This window comes from Didymella exigua (assembly GCF_010094145.1).
Source record: "Didymella exigua CBS 183.55 unplaced genomic scaffold M421scaffold_22, whole genome shotgun sequence".
NCBI classification, from domain to species: domain Eukaryota; kingdom Fungi; phylum Ascomycota; class Dothideomycetes; order Pleosporales; family Didymellaceae; genus Didymella; species Didymella exigua.
Genome location: NW_022984796.1, coordinates 48,607 through 65,821, shown reverse-complemented (window position 1 = coordinate 65,821; position 17,215 = coordinate 48,607). Strand labels below are relative to the sequence as shown.

At 52.7% G+C, this 17,215-nt stretch overlaps 5 protein-coding genes across 5 annotated transcripts; 4 read left to right on the top strand and 1 right to left on the bottom strand.

Moving 5' to 3' along the window:
- Positions 1-18: 18 nt before the first annotated feature.
- On the top strand, positions 19-1,280 carry M421DRAFT_422691 (uncharacterized protein). The gene is made up of 2 exons (XM_033593247.1): positions 19-737; positions 789-1,280. Exons 1-2 carry the CDS (start codon positions 84-86, stop codon positions 891-893), a joined length of 759 nt encoding a protein of 252 aa, XP_033446601.1. The 5' UTR covers positions 19-83; the 3' UTR covers positions 894-1,280.
- Positions 1,157-3,340, top strand: M421DRAFT_214459 (rab GTPase activator). The gene is made up of 7 exons (XM_033588251.1): positions 1,157-1,465; positions 1,519-1,543; positions 1,592-1,651; positions 1,705-2,072; positions 2,126-2,677; positions 2,729-2,986; positions 3,036-3,340. Exons 1-7 carry the CDS (start codon positions 1,420-1,422, stop codon positions 3,122-3,124), a joined length of 1,398 nt encoding a protein of 465 aa, XP_033446600.1. The 5' UTR covers positions 1,157-1,419; the 3' UTR covers positions 3,125-3,340.
- A 216-nt stretch (positions 3,341-3,556) lies between these two features.
- On the top strand, positions 3,557-6,673 carry M421DRAFT_67716 (GPI ethanolamine phosphate transferase 1; the record flags this gene model as incomplete). The annotated part of the gene is made up of 3 exons (XM_033596436.1): positions 3,557-3,725; positions 3,781-5,808; positions 5,859-6,673. The coding sequence occupies 3 exons, from the start codon at positions 3,557-3,559 to the stop codon at positions 6,671-6,673; spliced, it is 3,012 nt and encodes a 1,003-aa protein (XP_033446599.1).
- A 2,872-nt stretch (positions 6,674-9,545) lies between these two features.
- M421DRAFT_422689 (glycoside hydrolase family 28 protein) lies at positions 9,546-11,608 on the top strand. Its single transcript, XM_033593246.1, has 3 exons — positions 9,546-9,926; positions 9,979-10,705; positions 10,753-11,608. Exons 1-3 carry the CDS (start codon positions 9,914-9,916, stop codon positions 11,537-11,539), a joined length of 1,527 nt encoding a protein of 508 aa, XP_033446598.1. The 5' UTR covers positions 9,546-9,913; the 3' UTR covers positions 11,540-11,608.
- A 1,489-nt stretch (positions 11,609-13,097) lies between these two features.
- On the bottom strand, positions 13,098-15,116 carry M421DRAFT_67728 (uncharacterized protein; the record flags this gene model as incomplete). The annotated part of the gene is made up of 6 exons (XM_033596439.1): positions 13,098-13,329; positions 13,382-13,607; positions 13,658-14,475; positions 14,532-14,632; positions 14,681-14,793; positions 14,855-15,116. The coding sequence occupies 6 exons, from the start codon at positions 15,114-15,116 to the stop codon at positions 13,098-13,100; spliced, it is 1,752 nt and encodes a 583-aa protein (XP_033446597.1).
- Positions 15,117-17,215: the final 2,099 nt, after the last annotated feature.

The following is a 17,215-nucleotide window of genomic DNA, read 5'->3' as shown; positions in this document are numbered from 1 at the left end:
CCACGCAACCACGGAGAGCGCTACCGCAGCGCAACTTTCGATGCACAGCCGCCCTTTTACGTTCGCAGCAGTCCAACCTCACAATGGCGTCCCCATCCACATGCCGCCTACTGCGGCCAAACCTGTTTTCTTCGCACACTGATGCCGTCCATTCGTTCCTGGTCCCGTCGCTGCGACGCGCGCGGTTCTCGACATCGTCGATGCTGCAGAAAAAAGACAACAACAGCAACCGCGGCGTGTCAGCTGTCAGACAAACCGGCCTGCGCCCCCGACAGACGCTCTCCGTCAAACACAAGGATTTTGCAAACCAGCAGTTGCCGACACCCGTGAAGATCGAGGAGAAGCCAACAGGGACACAGGACCACGGGCTGTGGGATTTCTTCAAGGACCAGAACCTGCTTTCCACGCCCACAGAGCTCTTACAGCATGGCCGGGAATGGACCATGGGAGAGCTGCGAAGCAAGGACTGGGACTCGTTGCACCAGCTGTGGTGGGTCTGTGTGAAGGAGCGCAACCGTCTGGCGACCGAGAAGCTAGAGCGTGGGCGTCTAAAGGCGCTGTACGGCGACCACGAAGGAAAGCAGAGGGATGAGGTTGTGCAGAAGACTATGAAAGCCATCATCGACACATTGGCCGAGAGGACGCAAGCCTACCAGGAGGCGCTCGCACTCGCCAGCCAGGATCCGTCTATCGATCTCAGCAGGACAGACGGGCCGCAGTACACTCAGCTGCCTTATGTATGTGAATTCGGTCATGTGGGAGGAAACCTTTACTGATAAGAGACACAGGACCCATTAGAGCCCGAGGCCTTTGAGGACGAGACGCCTGCCGCCGACACGGCGAAAGACACGGCAACCCAATCGAGCGAGAAGCTGAATCTAAGGGCAGCTTAGACGTGAACACTTGAACACCTTGGTCAGGTCGCAGGAACCTGGGCCAGGGCCATCAACGGAGATCAGACGCAACGTGGGAGGCCTTCACATTCAACGCACGACTTCACGCGTTCATCGGCGCGACTGCATGCGATGAAGGGGACATGACATGTGTTGATATATCGATGTACTAGACAGTGTACAATACTTGGGCTAGACCAGGGGATCGGTCGATACGAGGACTCGAGATCTGCTTCTCAGAGAGACGCAGCATTTGTAAAATATCTGGCAGGGCGAGCACATAGTTTTGATGAAGGAGTCTGTGCTCTGGCATAAATGCAGGCCGAGTTGTGGATAACTCTCTTGTGCCAGCTATGTTTTGGAGATGCTGCATGAACGAGCCTCAACGCCACTTGCATAACGCGAGTCAAGGCAAGCTCCAACCCCACATCGAATGCCCGCTCACCGCCATCCACCTCTGCTTTCCCACGTTCGAGCAGACAACACACACAAACACACAAACTAGCCGTTCCTACACGCAGCAAACATGGATGAGATCGCGCCCGAGTACGACGTCGTGGTCCTGGGAACAGGTGGGCTCCCTCTTACCCCGCCAGACCCGCTGCAGAGAGCTAACACTCCACAGGTCTCACAGAATGCGTTCTTTCAGGGTAATACGCATGCACGCGTGGGCGATGCAGCTGCTGACAAGCTTGCAGTGTTCTCAGTGTGAAGGGCAAGAAGGTCCTCCACATTGACCGCAACGACCACTACGGCGGGTATGTATCATGGACAGCCGGCACCGCTGCACATGAGAGCTAACGTAGTACAGCGAGGCCGCTTCCCTCAATATCGAGGCCCTCTTCAAGAGGTACGGACAGACCGCTGGCGAGCCATGGAAGAAGTACGGCCGCGTCAACGACTGGAACATCGACCTCGTCCCCAAGCTCCTGATGGCCAACGGTGAACTCACCAACATCCTCGTTTCCACCGACGTCACAAAGTACCTCGAGTTCAAGCAGATCGCTGGCAGCTACGTTCAGCAGGGCGCTGCTACCAAGGCCACCGTCGCCAAGGTCCCCTCAGATGCTGGCGAGGCGCTGCGCTCGCCGCTGATGGGCCTGTTCGAGAAGCGCAGAGCCCGCAACTTCCTCGAGTGGGTTGGCGCATACAAGACAGATGACCCTGCTACACACAAGGGTGAGTTGGAGCTGCGAAACGCTATAAAAATCAGTTGCCTAACGTGGGAATAGGTCTCGATGTCAAGAACGTCACCATGAAGGACGTCTACGACAAGTTTGGACTGGAGGCCACAACCCGCGACTTTATCGGCCATTCCATGGCGCTCTACCAGACTGACGACTACATCAACCAGAAGGGTGCCGCCAACGAGGCCATCGAGCGCATCCGCCTCTACGTCAACTCCATGGCGCGGTACGGAAAGTCCCCGTACATCTACCCTCTGTACGGCTTGGGCGAGCTTCCTCAGGGCTTTGCCCGTCTCTCGGCCATCTACGGTGGTACATACATGCTCAACACCGACGTCGACGAGTTCCTCTACGACGGCAGCAAGGTCGTTGGTATCAAGGCCACCATGAAGGAGAAGGATGATGCTGGCCCAGGCATGAAGTTCGAGACCAAGGCCAAGAAGATCCTCGCAGATCCCTCATACTTCCCGGGCAAGGCGCGCGTCACTGGACACCTGCTCAAGGCCATCTGCATTCTTAACCACCCCATCCCCAACACAGACAACTCCGACTCGCTGCAACTGATTATTCCCCAGTCGCAGGTTGGCCGCAAGAACGGTAAGAAGGGTTGATATAATCTTGAAGGCTAGTCACTGATGCGTTTGGCAGATATCTACATTGCCGTCGTCTCGTCCGCCCACAACGTCTGCCCCAAGGGCTACTACATCGCTATCGTCTCGACCATCGCCGAGACAGACGCCAACCACCACCTCGAGCTCCAGCCCGGTCTTGACCGCCTCGGCAAGATTGAGGAGCAGTTCATGGGCCAGCCCATCCCTCTGTACGAGCCACTGGAGAGCGGCAGCAACGACAACATTTTCCTCTCGAAGAGCTACGATGCCACAAGCCACTTCGAGACCACAACAGGTGAGATTTTGCATCCAAAAATAAAAGGCAGTGCACTAACTTGGCGCAGACGACATCAAGGATATCTACCAGCGCGCAGAGGGCCACGAGCTTGTTGTTGAAGGTCTGAGGGATGGACAGTTCAATGTCGAGGCATAGATCAAGGTGGACTTTGGGAGACGGGAAGAATAGCAAGCGGCCGTTTTGGAATACCAGATCATTGACAGACACTTGGGACATGCAGTGCAAGATGCGCGGCCGTGTTGCGGAGAGGAGGTTTCCGTTTTGGGCGATGGTCCCTCGAACTTCAAACCCCACACACGACCGCAACTTGAAAGCTTTTTGAGCCCAGACAGCTACCCATATGCTCTGACGTGGCAGCACGGCCTATTCAAATCACCGCTTTCGCGGTCTCCTGGTAGAAATCTGAGAGGACCCAAAAGCAAAGGCGTCTCTGTCAGGTAGGTCTTGGCGTTTGGCCATTGGGGTACTACGTCGCGTCAACACTCGAGACTTTCTCAGGAGAGCACTGGCTCTCCCATACGATTCAATCCAACAGAGAACAAGCTTGCTCCCTCCGTCAGCCACACAATGTCGCAGCTTAGGCGGTATGCGTTCCTGCTAGCGGCATTACTCTTCCACCTGGTCTACATATTTTCCTGCTTCTCAATCTACTTCGTGAGCCCCATCGTGCATGGCATGCGCGAGCACCGCGTCGAGACACAAGAAGCTCCCGCGAAACGTTTGGTGCTCTTTGTCGGTATGTAACGACAAACTACACTCTTGAAGGGCTGCGGCTGCTAAGGCATACGCAGGCGACGGCCTCCGCGCAGACAAGACTTTCCAGTCCTTCCCCAACCCCGACCCCAATGCGACTACGCCCGACACACCGCAGCTGATCGCCGACTACGTAAAAACTCCCCGCCCGCTAGCGCCCTTCCTGCGCTCCAAGGTCCTCGAAGACGGCACCTTTGGCGTCTCGCACACCCGCGTGCCCACCGAATCGCGCCCTGGCCACGTCGCGCTCATCGCCGGCCTCTACGAAGATGTCTCGGCGGTTGCTACCGGGTGGAAGCTGAACCCTGTCAACTTCGACAGCGTGTTCAATCGCAGCAGACACACATGGAGCTGGGGCAGTCCCGACATCCTGCCCATGTTCGAGACGGGCGCTGAGCCTGGCCGGGTCGACGCCTACTGCTACGGGCACGACTTCGAAGACTTCTCGAAAGATGCCTGGATCCTCGATGAGTGGGTCTTCGAGCGCGTCAAGGGGCTATTCGAGGCCGCGAAGACGAATGCGACGCTGAACGCTGAGCTGCGCAAGGAGAAGAACGTCTTCTTCCTGCATCTGCTGGGACTCGACACCGCGGGACACGCACATCGACCCTTCTCATGGCAGTACCTGCACAACATCCAGATCGTGGATCGCGGCGTTCGGGAAATCACCAAGTTGGTCGAGGACTTCTACGATGACGACCAGACGGCGTTCGTCTTCACAGCGGACCACGGCATGAGCGATTGGGGCAGCCACGGTGACGGGAACCCAGACAACACACGCACTCCGTTGATTGCGTGGGGGGCAGGTGTGGCGAAGCCGGTCAAGACAGTGGGCAAAAAGGCAGACGGCCACGAAGACGGCTTCTCTCACGACTGGAACCTCGACCACGTCCAGCGGAACGACGTCGACCAGGCCGATGTCGCAGCCCTCATGGCCTACCTAGTCGGTCTCGACTTCCCCACAAATTCGGTTGGTGTATTGCCGCTGGCCTTCCTGGATAAGAGCGACAAGGAGAAGGCGGAGGCGCTTCTTGTCAACGCAAAGGAGATACTGGAAATGTACCGCGTCAAGGAGGAGGCCAAGCGCGCGCACGCGCTCCACTACAAGCCATTCCCCGGACTCGGCGACGAACAGCACTCTATAGAGTACCGGACAATCCGAATACAGAAAGCTATCGACGCCGGCCAGTATGAGGAAGCTGTCGACAGGACCTACGATCTCATCGACCTTGGCCTTGACGGTCTGCGATATCTGCAGACCTACGACTGGCTTTTCCTCCGCGCGTTAATCACACTCGGCTACCTGGGCTGGATCGCTTTTGCCATCACCACAGTCTTGGATCTTCACGTGCTGAACGAGGACTCGGAGGCGCAGAGGACCACGCAGAGCACCATCGCGTTCTCGTCTATCCTGGTCGTGCTGTACTCGATCCTCCTCAAGCAGAGATCGCCTCTGTGGTACTATGCCTACGCCATCTTCCCTGTACTCTTCTGGGAAGAAGTCTACGCGCGAAGGTCGTCGATCATCAGGGGAGGTCGAGTACTCTTCAGCCAGGTCAACACCTTCGGCGACAAGCTCAAGCTCATCCTGGCGACCCTTGGATCTCTCGGCCTGCTACAGGCTCTCGTTCAGAGCTACTTCCACAGGGAAATCTACACCGCCTGCTATCTGCTTGCTACGGCATGGCCAATCTTCTACGGTCGAGAATTCGCAAAGAAGAACATCGGAACAGTTGCGACGTGGATCTTGTCTTGCATGATGATGAGCGCCTTCACTCTTTTGCCTGCCAACAAGGCCGAGAATGTTCCTTTAATCATGATTGGCGGTGGGCTGATGTTCGCTGTTGGCGCCTTCTACCTGGCATTCGAGCAGAGAATACTTGCTGCTGGCAAATCCCACGCCACTGCAGCCGATGCTAAGAATAGCCTCAACTCACGGCTTATACTGGGCGTCCAGCTTGGCCTCGTGGCACTGTCTATGATCGTCACTAACAGCAGCATCCATTACGTTCAGGCTCGACAGGGTCTGCCCCTCGGCGTTCTGGTTGCAGGGTGGGCGACACTTGGTAAGTTGTTCGATCTCATGTTTCGATGAAAGATTGCTGACTTGCTCCAGTGGGCTCATTGTTCCTCCCAACCCTCCACAGTCTCTGCCCCAACAGCCACTATATCCACCGCCTGGTCGTCATGTTCCTGCAGTTCGCGCCAACCTTCATCATCCTCAGCATCTCCTTCGAAGGCCTCTTCTACTTCGCCTTCTGCATGTGCCTGTTCAGCTGGATGCGTCTGGAGCACCAAGTCTACCTGTATACCACCTCCAACCCTCTCACCACCCCCCAGCCCCGCCCGTCCATCGTCCCCGCCGTCGCCGCAGTAGAAGACCACCCGCCTCTCCCCGTCCGCACAACCGCATACCGCCCCCTCACCCTGGCCGATGCCCGCATCGCCCTATTCTTCTTCTTCTTCATCCAGTCCGCATTTTTCAGCGCCTCGAACATCGCCTCCGTATCCTCCTTCTCACTCGACGCGGTGTACCGGCTGATCCCTGTCTTCGACCCGTTCAGTCAAGGCGCGCTGCTGATGCTCAAGCTCATGGTGCCGTTCGCGGCGCTCTCCGCTAATTTCGGGCTGCTGAATCGCCGCCTGGGCGTTGCGCCCAGCGCGCTGTTCATGGTTGTCATGGCGATCAGCGATGTCATGACATTGAGTTTCTTCTTCATGGTCAAGGACGAGGGGAGCTGGTTGGATATCGGGACGACGATTAGTCATTTTGTTATTGCGAGTTTGCTGGGCGTTTTTGTCGCTGGGCTGGAGATCTATAGTGAGTGGAGTATTGGGGTGGTTGCGTTTGAGAGCAGGAGAGAGGTCGGGGCGCATGGGAATGGGAATGGTGGACTTGTGGGGAGGAACGGTGAGGCGAAGTCCGGCTGAGGAGACGGTCGGAAGGTGATGCTGATGAAATCGATATGTGCATGTACACACCGCTGAGATGTGTTGGTGCCGTCGTACCGGCATCGTACTGTCCGAGCGCGGCGGCAGCATACGGTCTTGCAGCTGTGGTCTGTTTAATACCAGAAAACTTGACTTGAATCGCGATCAAATGCCCCTCCAGGCGATACAAAGAGACCATGAGCCGCTTGACTGATGTATATAACTACACCCATGCGGCTCTCTGTCTCGACCCATCCATTGCACTCCACTCTACCAGGTTGAATGGATCTTCTGCAACTACCATATTTGCTCCCTTTGAGTTTCTCTTCGAATTAGAGATCCGAGAATGTATTCTCTTCGCCTGCTCTGCTTGCAGGCCTTGCAAGGGAAGGCACGTGAGTCACGTCGGTGTTAAACTTCCCTGCTACGATATGAAAGCAATAGTTGGACATTGAACGCTCCTGATCGAGCTCAAAGACGCTGGGAAAAAGTCGGATGCGTTGTGTTTATTTTGTTGCTGCTAGAACTGCGTCGATGACAGATGCCTGAAGGACGATGCCAGCAGTGAGCCTCCTGTTTATTTTCCTTGAGCTACTTTCCTGGTTTGAATGGTCAGCGGAATCGTTTGTGCTCGTATCATCCAATTATTGCACTGAAAACAGCGTCTGGGGAATGACATACTCTGCCTACCTTTGCGTCACCTCAAAATCAGTCTTGAGCGCGTCGGTGTCCTATATCCTCAAGTCCGAAATCCCAACAGAAAGTTAGACATTTCCGAGGCATGATTCAGCCCAGGTTCCTCTGATGAGTTACTCAGCCTTTGTAGGATCTAAAAACGCCGTTCGTATAGCGTGCGGTCAGATGATAGATCAGGCATATGCTACTGTACCTTAGCATATACAAAACTGCAGCAAGGCTGCAATTTTCACCTTCAACCATTATCTGTTCATCTGCTCCAGATCAGATCGAAATCAATAGTGGCATTGATCATGCTGCGCCTGCTTGGCGCTGGGAATGCAACGCCAGCGCCTCACACTGTGTCTGCCATCAATTGTCCAAGGAGACCATCAACACGACTATGTTTGCCTGACCCTGCTGCTTTCCAAATAACTGTTCGAAACTCAAAGTGTCCTCCGTCTGATTTTCGCTTCCGCTCTCTGCCAACCTTGAAGAGAACCTTGTCTCCGCAGCACAGTTTGTCGCGCCTGTTGCACTTGAAGCTGAGCATGCACGGGGAGTGTACGAAATGAACTTGCAGATATGCTCCTCGCTCATTTCTCCGCAAGATAGACGTTCAGCTCCTGAAAATGGGCACGGCCCCACAGCGTGGCCGCGCTGCCTCGTCTGCGCCCCAGATTGGATTCGACCTTAGTGATGACCCTGCCTCTAAACTAGTCTTCCTTCGCAGACTTGAAGTAATCCGACCCAGGTCCATGTCGTCGCCTCCGTGTTACGCGCCAAACACTCGGCACGAAACGAGCATGGTCAACAACTCTCGCTCTCTACAAAGCTTCTGGCCTTGTTGTTATCGACCACTACATTACTGCTTCGAGTCTACAATTCTTCTAAAATAGGTCAAACTCACTTTGTTCTCTGCAAGGATCAATTGAGCTCATACAAAGAGCGCATGTGGTCTCGCAAACGGCTAATGGCTCATCTGACTACGATAAGGCTGTTGAAGGTGCGGTAAATGGATCTATGGCTTATAGCGTATTTGAACTGCGATTTACTTGGTAGGTGTCCTTTGTAAGGTCCCAGTGCTGCAATATCAAGATCGTCCAGACGTTCGGCGTATATAGCTACATGGACTCCCTGGATGTGGTCGACAGACTGCGTACCATCGACACCAACATTAGGCTTGAGCTATCGAATGCGGGTTCACTGACAAAGCGCCCGCAAGTCAATCTTGTGCCTGTGTGGGATGCTTTTCTTGGCTCGGCATTTCACGAACGTGGAGCCCTCCGCAGAAGCTTGGCCCAAAGCGCGAATGCCGAAAGCGAAGACCAATATCAAGAGTGCAATTGGCAAGTATCAAAAGCTGTATCGCCAGCCCAATCAGGAACAGACCGGATCAAGCGCGGCTGCGCATGCAAGAAGAAACAAACAGAAAATAGAGTAGACTGCATTGGAGAAAGAAGTAAAGATTCCGACCGCAAGACGGGTTCAAGCAGAGAAAGACGCTGCCACGTTGCGAAGCCAAACACAAGAACAAGACGACTGCGCAAAATGACATCATCAAGAGGTGCTAAGACGCGTTTTAAAGCGCAGTTCAAAAGAGAAGATACTGCTCCGAGAAAGACACGGACTGTGTGTGTATTCTGTGCAAGATAATCTTCTTGAATCTGCAGAAAAAACCTAAAGATACGTGCAGGTTACGGACGAGCCATCTCGGGTTTAAAGCTGATGCGATCCTGAAGACCTGGGAGTGTACGACACATTGGAGGCTGGCAAATTTTCTAATTAGCGATGGAAGGATGTATAGGGCAGGCGTCGTGCCTTGCGTGCAAGCTCTTCGTTGGTCAATCTTAAAGACTCATCCTGCCAGTACATCGTCTTTGCACCGGTCTTCACATTTGGCATGTTGGGAAAGCATACTATTGATCCCACGCGATTCTTCGGACTTGAAGGACTGGTGCATCAAGATGGAGTCGTGGATGGAGTGATGTAGGTGGGTCGCCCGTGGACCCTTGATTTCGTCCCGCGGCGGCGTTGAACACTTCGGACGTCATTGGACGGAAACCAAATTCTCCGTATCGACGCAACCTGGTCCTTCCCCAACTCTCCACAGTCCGTTGCGGCTCCCCAGATCACGCGTAGTTTAGGACAAGTCCCCTGAACCTGCAGCCAAAGAGAACTCTTGTTCGTGCGAAATGCGCGCTGTTCATGCATTTGCCACGGAATTCCGGGTCTTGAGCGTCCTGTACCCCGGTCAATGAAGGATCGATCTGCGGATAATTACTCATTTCCGCGCTCCAAGGCGTCGTCTCACAATCAAAATATTGACTCTCCTTGGCGTGTCTTGACTATTCTCGGCCATAGTGCTTGGGTTGCTTGGGTTTCTGGGCCGAGATGGCGGAAGGTTTGGAAACTCGCGTGCAATTCCCGGGCGACTATCTTAAGTACCCCTGTCATCATTTCCAGTATAAGAACAGAGTCGAGTCGTCATGATTCCAAGGTATAAGAAGCTTTTTGTATATTCAAGGCTCCCTTCATCCTTCCAGAAGCTGTAGCGTTGTGACCATGCGTACAACAGGTACATAACAAGCATCAGCCAGACCATGCAAACCAGGCTAATTAGCTTATAGGTCTCTCGGCACTCTTAGCTCTGGCTACTGTAGCGCAGTCAGCTGTCATCCAGGAGCGTGCTACCACAACGTGCACCAAGGATGCCTGTCTTGAGGTATTTGAGCTCTTCGCTGTAGCAGCAAAGCCCTTCTGCTCCGCCTACACGAAGGTACCCACCCACACCTTGCCAGCGTATGCTGCGCGCTGGTCGAAAGTTCCTGCCAAGATCTCCAGTGCTTGCACATGCCTCAACGGAGGACAACCGACCGTTGTCCCGACGAGTGTTGCGCCCTCAGCAACAGCCACAGCTTCCTCCAAGACTGCTTCTTCTGTCGTAGCTACAAGCATTCCCTCAGTCGTAGCTACAAGCACCCCATTGGTTATCGTTACCAGTTCCCCAACATCCACTGTACCAACATCTACTGTCCCTGTGGCTACCGATACACCTTCTGATGCATGCCACGTCACAACGTACTCGGCCATTCCTGCAGCTGTGGCATCCTGTACTGCCATCATCCTCGACGGCATAACCGTTCCTGGAAACTCTACGATCGATCTGTCCAAATTGAAGGCCGGTACCAAGGTCACTTTCAAGGGCACTACTTTCTGGGAGTACTTTGACGCCAACTACCCATTCATCAAGGTCGCTGGAACCAATCTCGAGATCACTGCCGCAGAAGGCGCAATTCTCGATGGCAACGGCCAGTCGTGGTGGGACGGCCTCGGTAGCAATGGCGGTATTGCAAAGTAAGTGAATCGAACTCGCCGTGTCTCTACCACTAACTCCTTGAAAGGCCGAACCATTTCATTGAGCTCAGCAAGGTCCTCGGATCTAGCTCAGTCCACGATATCTACATTCAAAACTATCCTGTTCATTGCTTCAGTATCAGCAACAGCGCTGGGCTTGATATTCACCACATTACACTGAACAATAGTGCCGGTTACGCACCCAACAACCGCTCGAACGGTCTTGCCGCTTCACACAACAGTGACGGATTTGATCTTGCCTCTACTAACGACACGAAAGTTCGTGACAGCGTAGTCATCAACCAGGATGATTGCGTTGCGATCACCAGCGGTAACAACATCCTTGTAGACAACATGTATTGCAACGGAAGTCACGGCCTTTCCATTGGTTCTGTTGGCGGCAAATCCAACAACAATGTCACAAACATGGTGTTTAGCAACTCTGTTGTTTTGAACTCTCAGAATGGTGCCCGCATCAAGACCAACGAGAATACCACGGGCTATATTCACAATATCCTGTTCGAGAACATCCATCTTGAAAACATCTCTATCTACGGTATCGACATCCAGCAGGACTATCTTAATGGAGGCCCAACCGGTAACCCTACTGCGGGTGTTCTCATTTCGGACATCGTGATCAGGAACGTCACTGGAACTGCCACGGATGAGGGCAGAGACTACTATATTCTTTGCGGTACTGGTAGCTGCAAGAACATCACCATCAACGATGTCGACGTCCACGGTGGTGGCGTTCCGAGTCTTTGCAACTTCCAGACAAACGGCAACTTTGACTGCGACGGGAAGTTCAACATTACAGCTGCACCGGCGTCTTAGTATTAACCAAGAACTGTTAATTTTTAGGATAACTTATACGTACTTCAGATAAAGTCTAATGAGCTGCACTATGTTTATCGTTCATTCCTAGCGTACATCCATGCATTACTCTGCCTTGTCATGGAAGTCGCATCACTCTTTGATACGTCCAGGGCTTCGCAATTGATTGGCGAAGCTTGGCTGCCGTTTCCTAGGTAGATAGCGCTCCTTTGCTCATACTTACATCTTGTGCTTCAAGCAAGGTGCTGCGCCACGCTTTCCGTCCCGCAGACATGCAAAGCTGCTGTTCTTCAACACCGTGCGCGTACGCTAGGAAACCAGCTGTTCTTGAGCCGAAGGCTATGGGAAAGTCCATCGCGAATCGATCTCACCTCACATCTTGTCGTCTGTACATTGCGATGAGCTACCATCACGCGCGAATGACGTTGCATCACAGACTCATGACTCCGGCCAAGACTGACCGTACATGCGCCTATTCGCACAGCACGTGTACAGAAGCGGCGTTGAGCGCGTCGCAATATCAATGCGATCGTACTGAGCAATGTCAGCCTGGGTGCGTGATTCACTCCGATCAGTGAAAGATTTTGTCGTTGATCCAATCCGAGTTGCTCAAGGCAACGACCATAATCTGTTTCGACCTCGACAAAAATCTAGTCCGAAATCGTCAAATTGAATCGTCCCACTTTGAAACTTCCAATTTGAACAGAAATGTCAAGGCATGCAAGCCTTCGAAGGCGATCTGGCTGCACCAGCAGGACACCTCAAAAGAAGCCCAAATAGCTGTCAAGGCTATCGATATGGTTTTATGCAAGCTCAAAAATGCATTCGTGAAGGTTCATCAGGATCCAAGTACGCGTTCACCAGGACAAGGCTTAGAAACACACAGAACGAATGTTGCTTTTAGAGCTGCTTTCGGATAACCACTGGCTCACAGTCACCTGGCGCACACTATGAAACCGAATGCACGAGGTCTTTCAAACAGGAACGAATTTTTCAATCTTAATATACCATGAAATAGTTAGTTTCGGCTCTCAGGCGGCGATGTAAGTGAATTAATAATGGCCGTATTAGATATGACATACCAAACGTGCTAAGAAGATGTACCTGCGAAGTTGCTGCGTGAAAATGATCCTTAGACTGCACGCTGAATAGGACAATGTGCGTATGGCACGACTTAGCCTAGTATCTCTAGCCGCGCACATTATTGAGTGACTGGTAATCGTCAGCGATTCGTGTGGAGCGACTTCAACGACTGCTGTGGAGTCGGTATGAACAGGGAACTGTATGGGAAGATGCAGGCAGACTTCTGTAGCTGCACGACCATGTCGCTATGAGCTCATCGTAAAATAGACCCAGGTGACTGAATGTGAATAAGACGAAGTGATATGCATGATGATAAAACCGAAAGGTTGCATACAATGGACAACCGGGAAAAGACTTGTGTAGATTGATACTGCTCGGCGTAAGATCTCAGTCGAAGCTTGTGTCTAGACGTAATCTGGCTCTTACGCATCTGCGTTTCCAACAAACGAGTACTATGAGCCTTCATACAAACGATTCAGGCACTGCTACGGCTACTCTTCTTGTGCAGCATAGCGCGCACAAGATCACGGATCCCTCTCTGCGGTTTGCGCGCGCCAGAGAGAAGCTGCTTCTCGTCCGAGGCGGCAATGATATCCTCGCCTGTGTTGGGTCTTTCCAGTCGACTCTCTTGGTGTGGGAACCAGTGCATCAGAGCCCAGTAAAACACACCAGCAGCGACGAAGGAGTATATGTAGCCAATAGCGAACCTGTGCGTGTGTAAGCTTTGGGTGTAAAATGTTCGAGTTGGTATGGGCCTACAAATTCTTTCCGCCGCTTGAAACATCAATTGTGTTCAAAGAAACGCTGTTTATGAAACCGGGAAGCGGAGGCGCGAAGCCAATGATAAGCGCAACAACGCTACGCCAGTTTGTCGCATACCGAGCAGAGTATCGGTACATGCCATGGAAGTTGTACATGTCTGGAACTGACACGTTGCCACGTCGAGTTATGTAGTAGTCTGTCATCAGGATCGCAGTCATCGGGCCTAAGAGATAGCATTAGCGTTGAACTGTTCAACAGGAATAGAAAACAAACCCAAAAAGATAGTGTAGCCACCGAGGAAAGCGAGGAACTTCTGTGCAGAAGCAAGGATCTTCCATGGCACACAAGCCCAAGCACCGATAATAGCAGCCAGGATCTGGCCTCGTCGGATGTTGATGTATTTGGGGCAGAACGATACCAGGTCGTTGGCTGCGCTGATGGAGTTGGCCGAGATATTAATTCCAAGGGTCACGATGAGCAGACCGATGGCGCCGAATGCAGCAGCAGTGCGGCCTCCGTGAGAACCTCCAGCCTGCCAATCGCTGATGATCTCAATTGGATTCCAGATGACACGGCCATAAGCCGGCTCGGCGGCTGCAGCTGTGAAGATGCCGAGGAGACCGACGATGGTGAAGATAAAGGGAATGACGAATGCTTGGACGTTCTGTGCTGCAGGCTTCTTTGCGTATCGAGAGAAATCGGCGATATTGAGACCAAGAGTTGCATAGTTGCCAAGAACCGAGTTCAAGTTTGAGAAGAAGGCCCAGACGAGGACAGAACCTTGTACTGTGGTGCCTTCAGTGATGACTGTGCTGTGGCTAATAGTGCCTCCGGCCTTGTGCAGCGTCGAGCCGAAGACTGCCAGGAAAATGATGGGCGCGATAATCGACTTAAACCCGAAAAAGTACTGAATCTTAGTGTATGGGATGCACAGGAACGGCAGCTGGAGTAAAAAGTATAAGAAGAAGGCAACGAAACCAGCTGTTGTCAAGCCTTGGCTTTCCGGCACATGGTTGGGAATCTTTGCAAAACTGGGCCAGATCGCAGTGAGGAGGACTTCCATACACTGGCCGCCAGTTACTGTTTGCACACTACGATGGCTTGTCAGCGTCTCTGCATTCACAAACGACATTGGAAATCCACTCACCCAAGCCAGATGATGGCCAACGCACAACGTGAGACGACGACAAAGTAACTGAAGTAGTATCCGAAAGGCATACGAGCTAGGATTGGGAAGGGAGTGTGAAGCTTTGTCAATGTCAGCATTCTTCACTCTGCACTATCGATGATCCTTACCGTTGCTCCAATACGGCCGTTCATCGTGATGACCACACCCATGAGCGTATTGCCCAAAACACAGGCTCCAATCGCCATTCTCCAGCTCAGACCAGCAGCGATCATAGAGGAAGCTGTACGACAAAGTCAGCCCAGTGAGCTCAGGTTAGCGTAGTTGAGTGACTCAGAACTCACCAACTTCCCAGTTGGAGACGGCCCAGGCATCTGCCATCCAATACGCAACATAAGCGCCAGAGCCCCATGTGCGCTTTGAAGGAGGAATGGGATCGAAATCGGCGTTGGACGCATTTGGTGTCGCAGCAAAACTGCTAGGCTCCTGATCGACTGCTAAGGACCAGCGCCCACGCTTGACTGGCTGGGAGTAGCCAGCCTCAGGCCCTTCGCCAGAGGATGCATAGCCCACGAATCCCGGACCTTTGCTATCTAGAGATCCCATAGCGTCGTGCGTCTATGAAAGCTCAAAGTTGGATGAGAGGACAAATCCGAGGGTTTGATAAAGCGAGCCTGGATGGTCTTCAGAGGGCGGTCGACCACATATATCAGCGATTTGTGCGCAACTGAAGATTGTGCGTTCGAGAACAGTCGTCCGAAGCGCAGAGTCCTACGATTCGTATCGGATAAGATGCAGCGCAGGCGAAGTCCAATTAGAATGCGGCGCAATGATTCTGCTTTTCTTCAAGCCGGAGATGGCAGAACAAGTGTGTGCTAGACATCAGGTCTAGCATGGCGAGAGAAATCTGGACAAGCGTGGACTGGTGCAAGAGATACACAATGTGCGCGCCACCTCGACGCCCTTATCTCGACGCGTATGCGATCGGTTCCCACTAGCGACGTAACGGCGATCTTACTGAACCGAGCCCCCAAGGTCAACTGGGACAATGGACCATCTCCATGGAGGCGGGCGCACTCTGATCACTCAAGAAATTCGCCAGATCGACTTGTACATGCAGGTCCATCGTACATCAGACGATCTAGAAGCCAGCCTGCTGCGGGCTTGATGGAGGTTGGGATGTATTCGACGCTATTCATCAAGTGTTTGGGCGCGAAGTTGGGGACTGGCGTCGGTCCGAACTCGCTCGGCGGACCCCGCAACAAGCTCAAAACGGTGCTTGTCCAACTGCCGCGGCGAAGCTTATCTGTCCACGTAAGTGGTTTACTCGACCACTCCCACGCGACCAATTTCCATTTCTCTTGCCAAGTGGTCGCGTGTATTGGGTTGATCTCATCTCATTGACAAGATCAGGACATTGACACTGCATTTCTTGCAGCCGAGTACTCATGTCTATAGTATTTTCGACAAGGTAGTTTACAAGTACCTCCTGCGCAGGAATGGGCACGCACATACCAGTAGTGAGGATCACAGGGCTTGCCTGATCTTAGATCAGACTCGAATGATACAGAGATAAGCAGTTCCTTCGTAACGACGCTAGAATCACCCACAAGCACAACAGACCCTCCGGCGTCGAAGTACCATCTACTTCAACATTCGTTGATGCAAGCCAAACTACTAGCGTCTAGAGAGACAGCGATACCATGCTTTTCTTCCCTTGTGGTGAGAAGCAGCTTCGCGTAACTCTTAAGCTCCTTCACGGGACTGTCGATCTGCCCTGAGCTGCTTGGACCAATTTAGATCTGAACAAGCCTCCCATGTAGCCAGTGTTCGTGTCATGCGCAGTAACATTTCTGCGTCGGTGCTCCTCTAAAGTGGTTCATGATACAGGTAAATTGTCGACATCAAACGTGGTATATGATAATGAAAGACAGAAGCCATAAGGAAATACCGTAGTTTCTGGTTTACGAGCAAAGTGCCGATAGTCGTTCTAGATACCTTCCTTGTACTCAACGTATTTGGCTTCATGGTCGCCCGGAAATATGTCCAACACCGGTGCATCAAGAAGCCGTTTAGGAGATGTGACGGACAGTTTTCCCCCTGAATACGCAATGGCCAAGACGACGTCAGCAGTAATATAGCCGGCTTGTTGGTCAGGAACCCACGCTGTCCAGCAATGGCGTTACAATCGAGGAAGCAGTAGGGTTGACATGGACGCTCTCTGGATTCACCTCCACAGCGAATATCAGGCAAAGACAAGCCAGCCCGCTGTGCAGATCAACGACGCCTTCGGAACAAGCTGGCAAGTCTTGAAGTAAGAGTGCTCCTCTAGCATGTTACCAATTGCTTCTCCCCTTCTTCTTAAGGCTTGACATTGTGGTGCAAATTGACTGTAGCCGAGCCTCAGCCTCCGCCCAGGCTAAGACATTACTTCGCCAGACCACTCATGACTACAGAACCTATTCTATCTCCGTCCAGAGGACACGTCCCTTGTTCTTAAGCAACACCGCACACTCCGCGCTAGCTTTTGCGTATGAGCGCTCGATTTTCGGAGTGAGCCTCCGCTTGCTCGGGGAGTATAGTCGCATGGTCAAAACTTCCACTTCGTTGGAGACGCTTCAAGCTCGAATGGGCCTGAAACTTACAGAACGGACTTCCCCTCTAGCAAACGGCAGGTCGAATCCCCGTTTGAGTATGCAACCTGA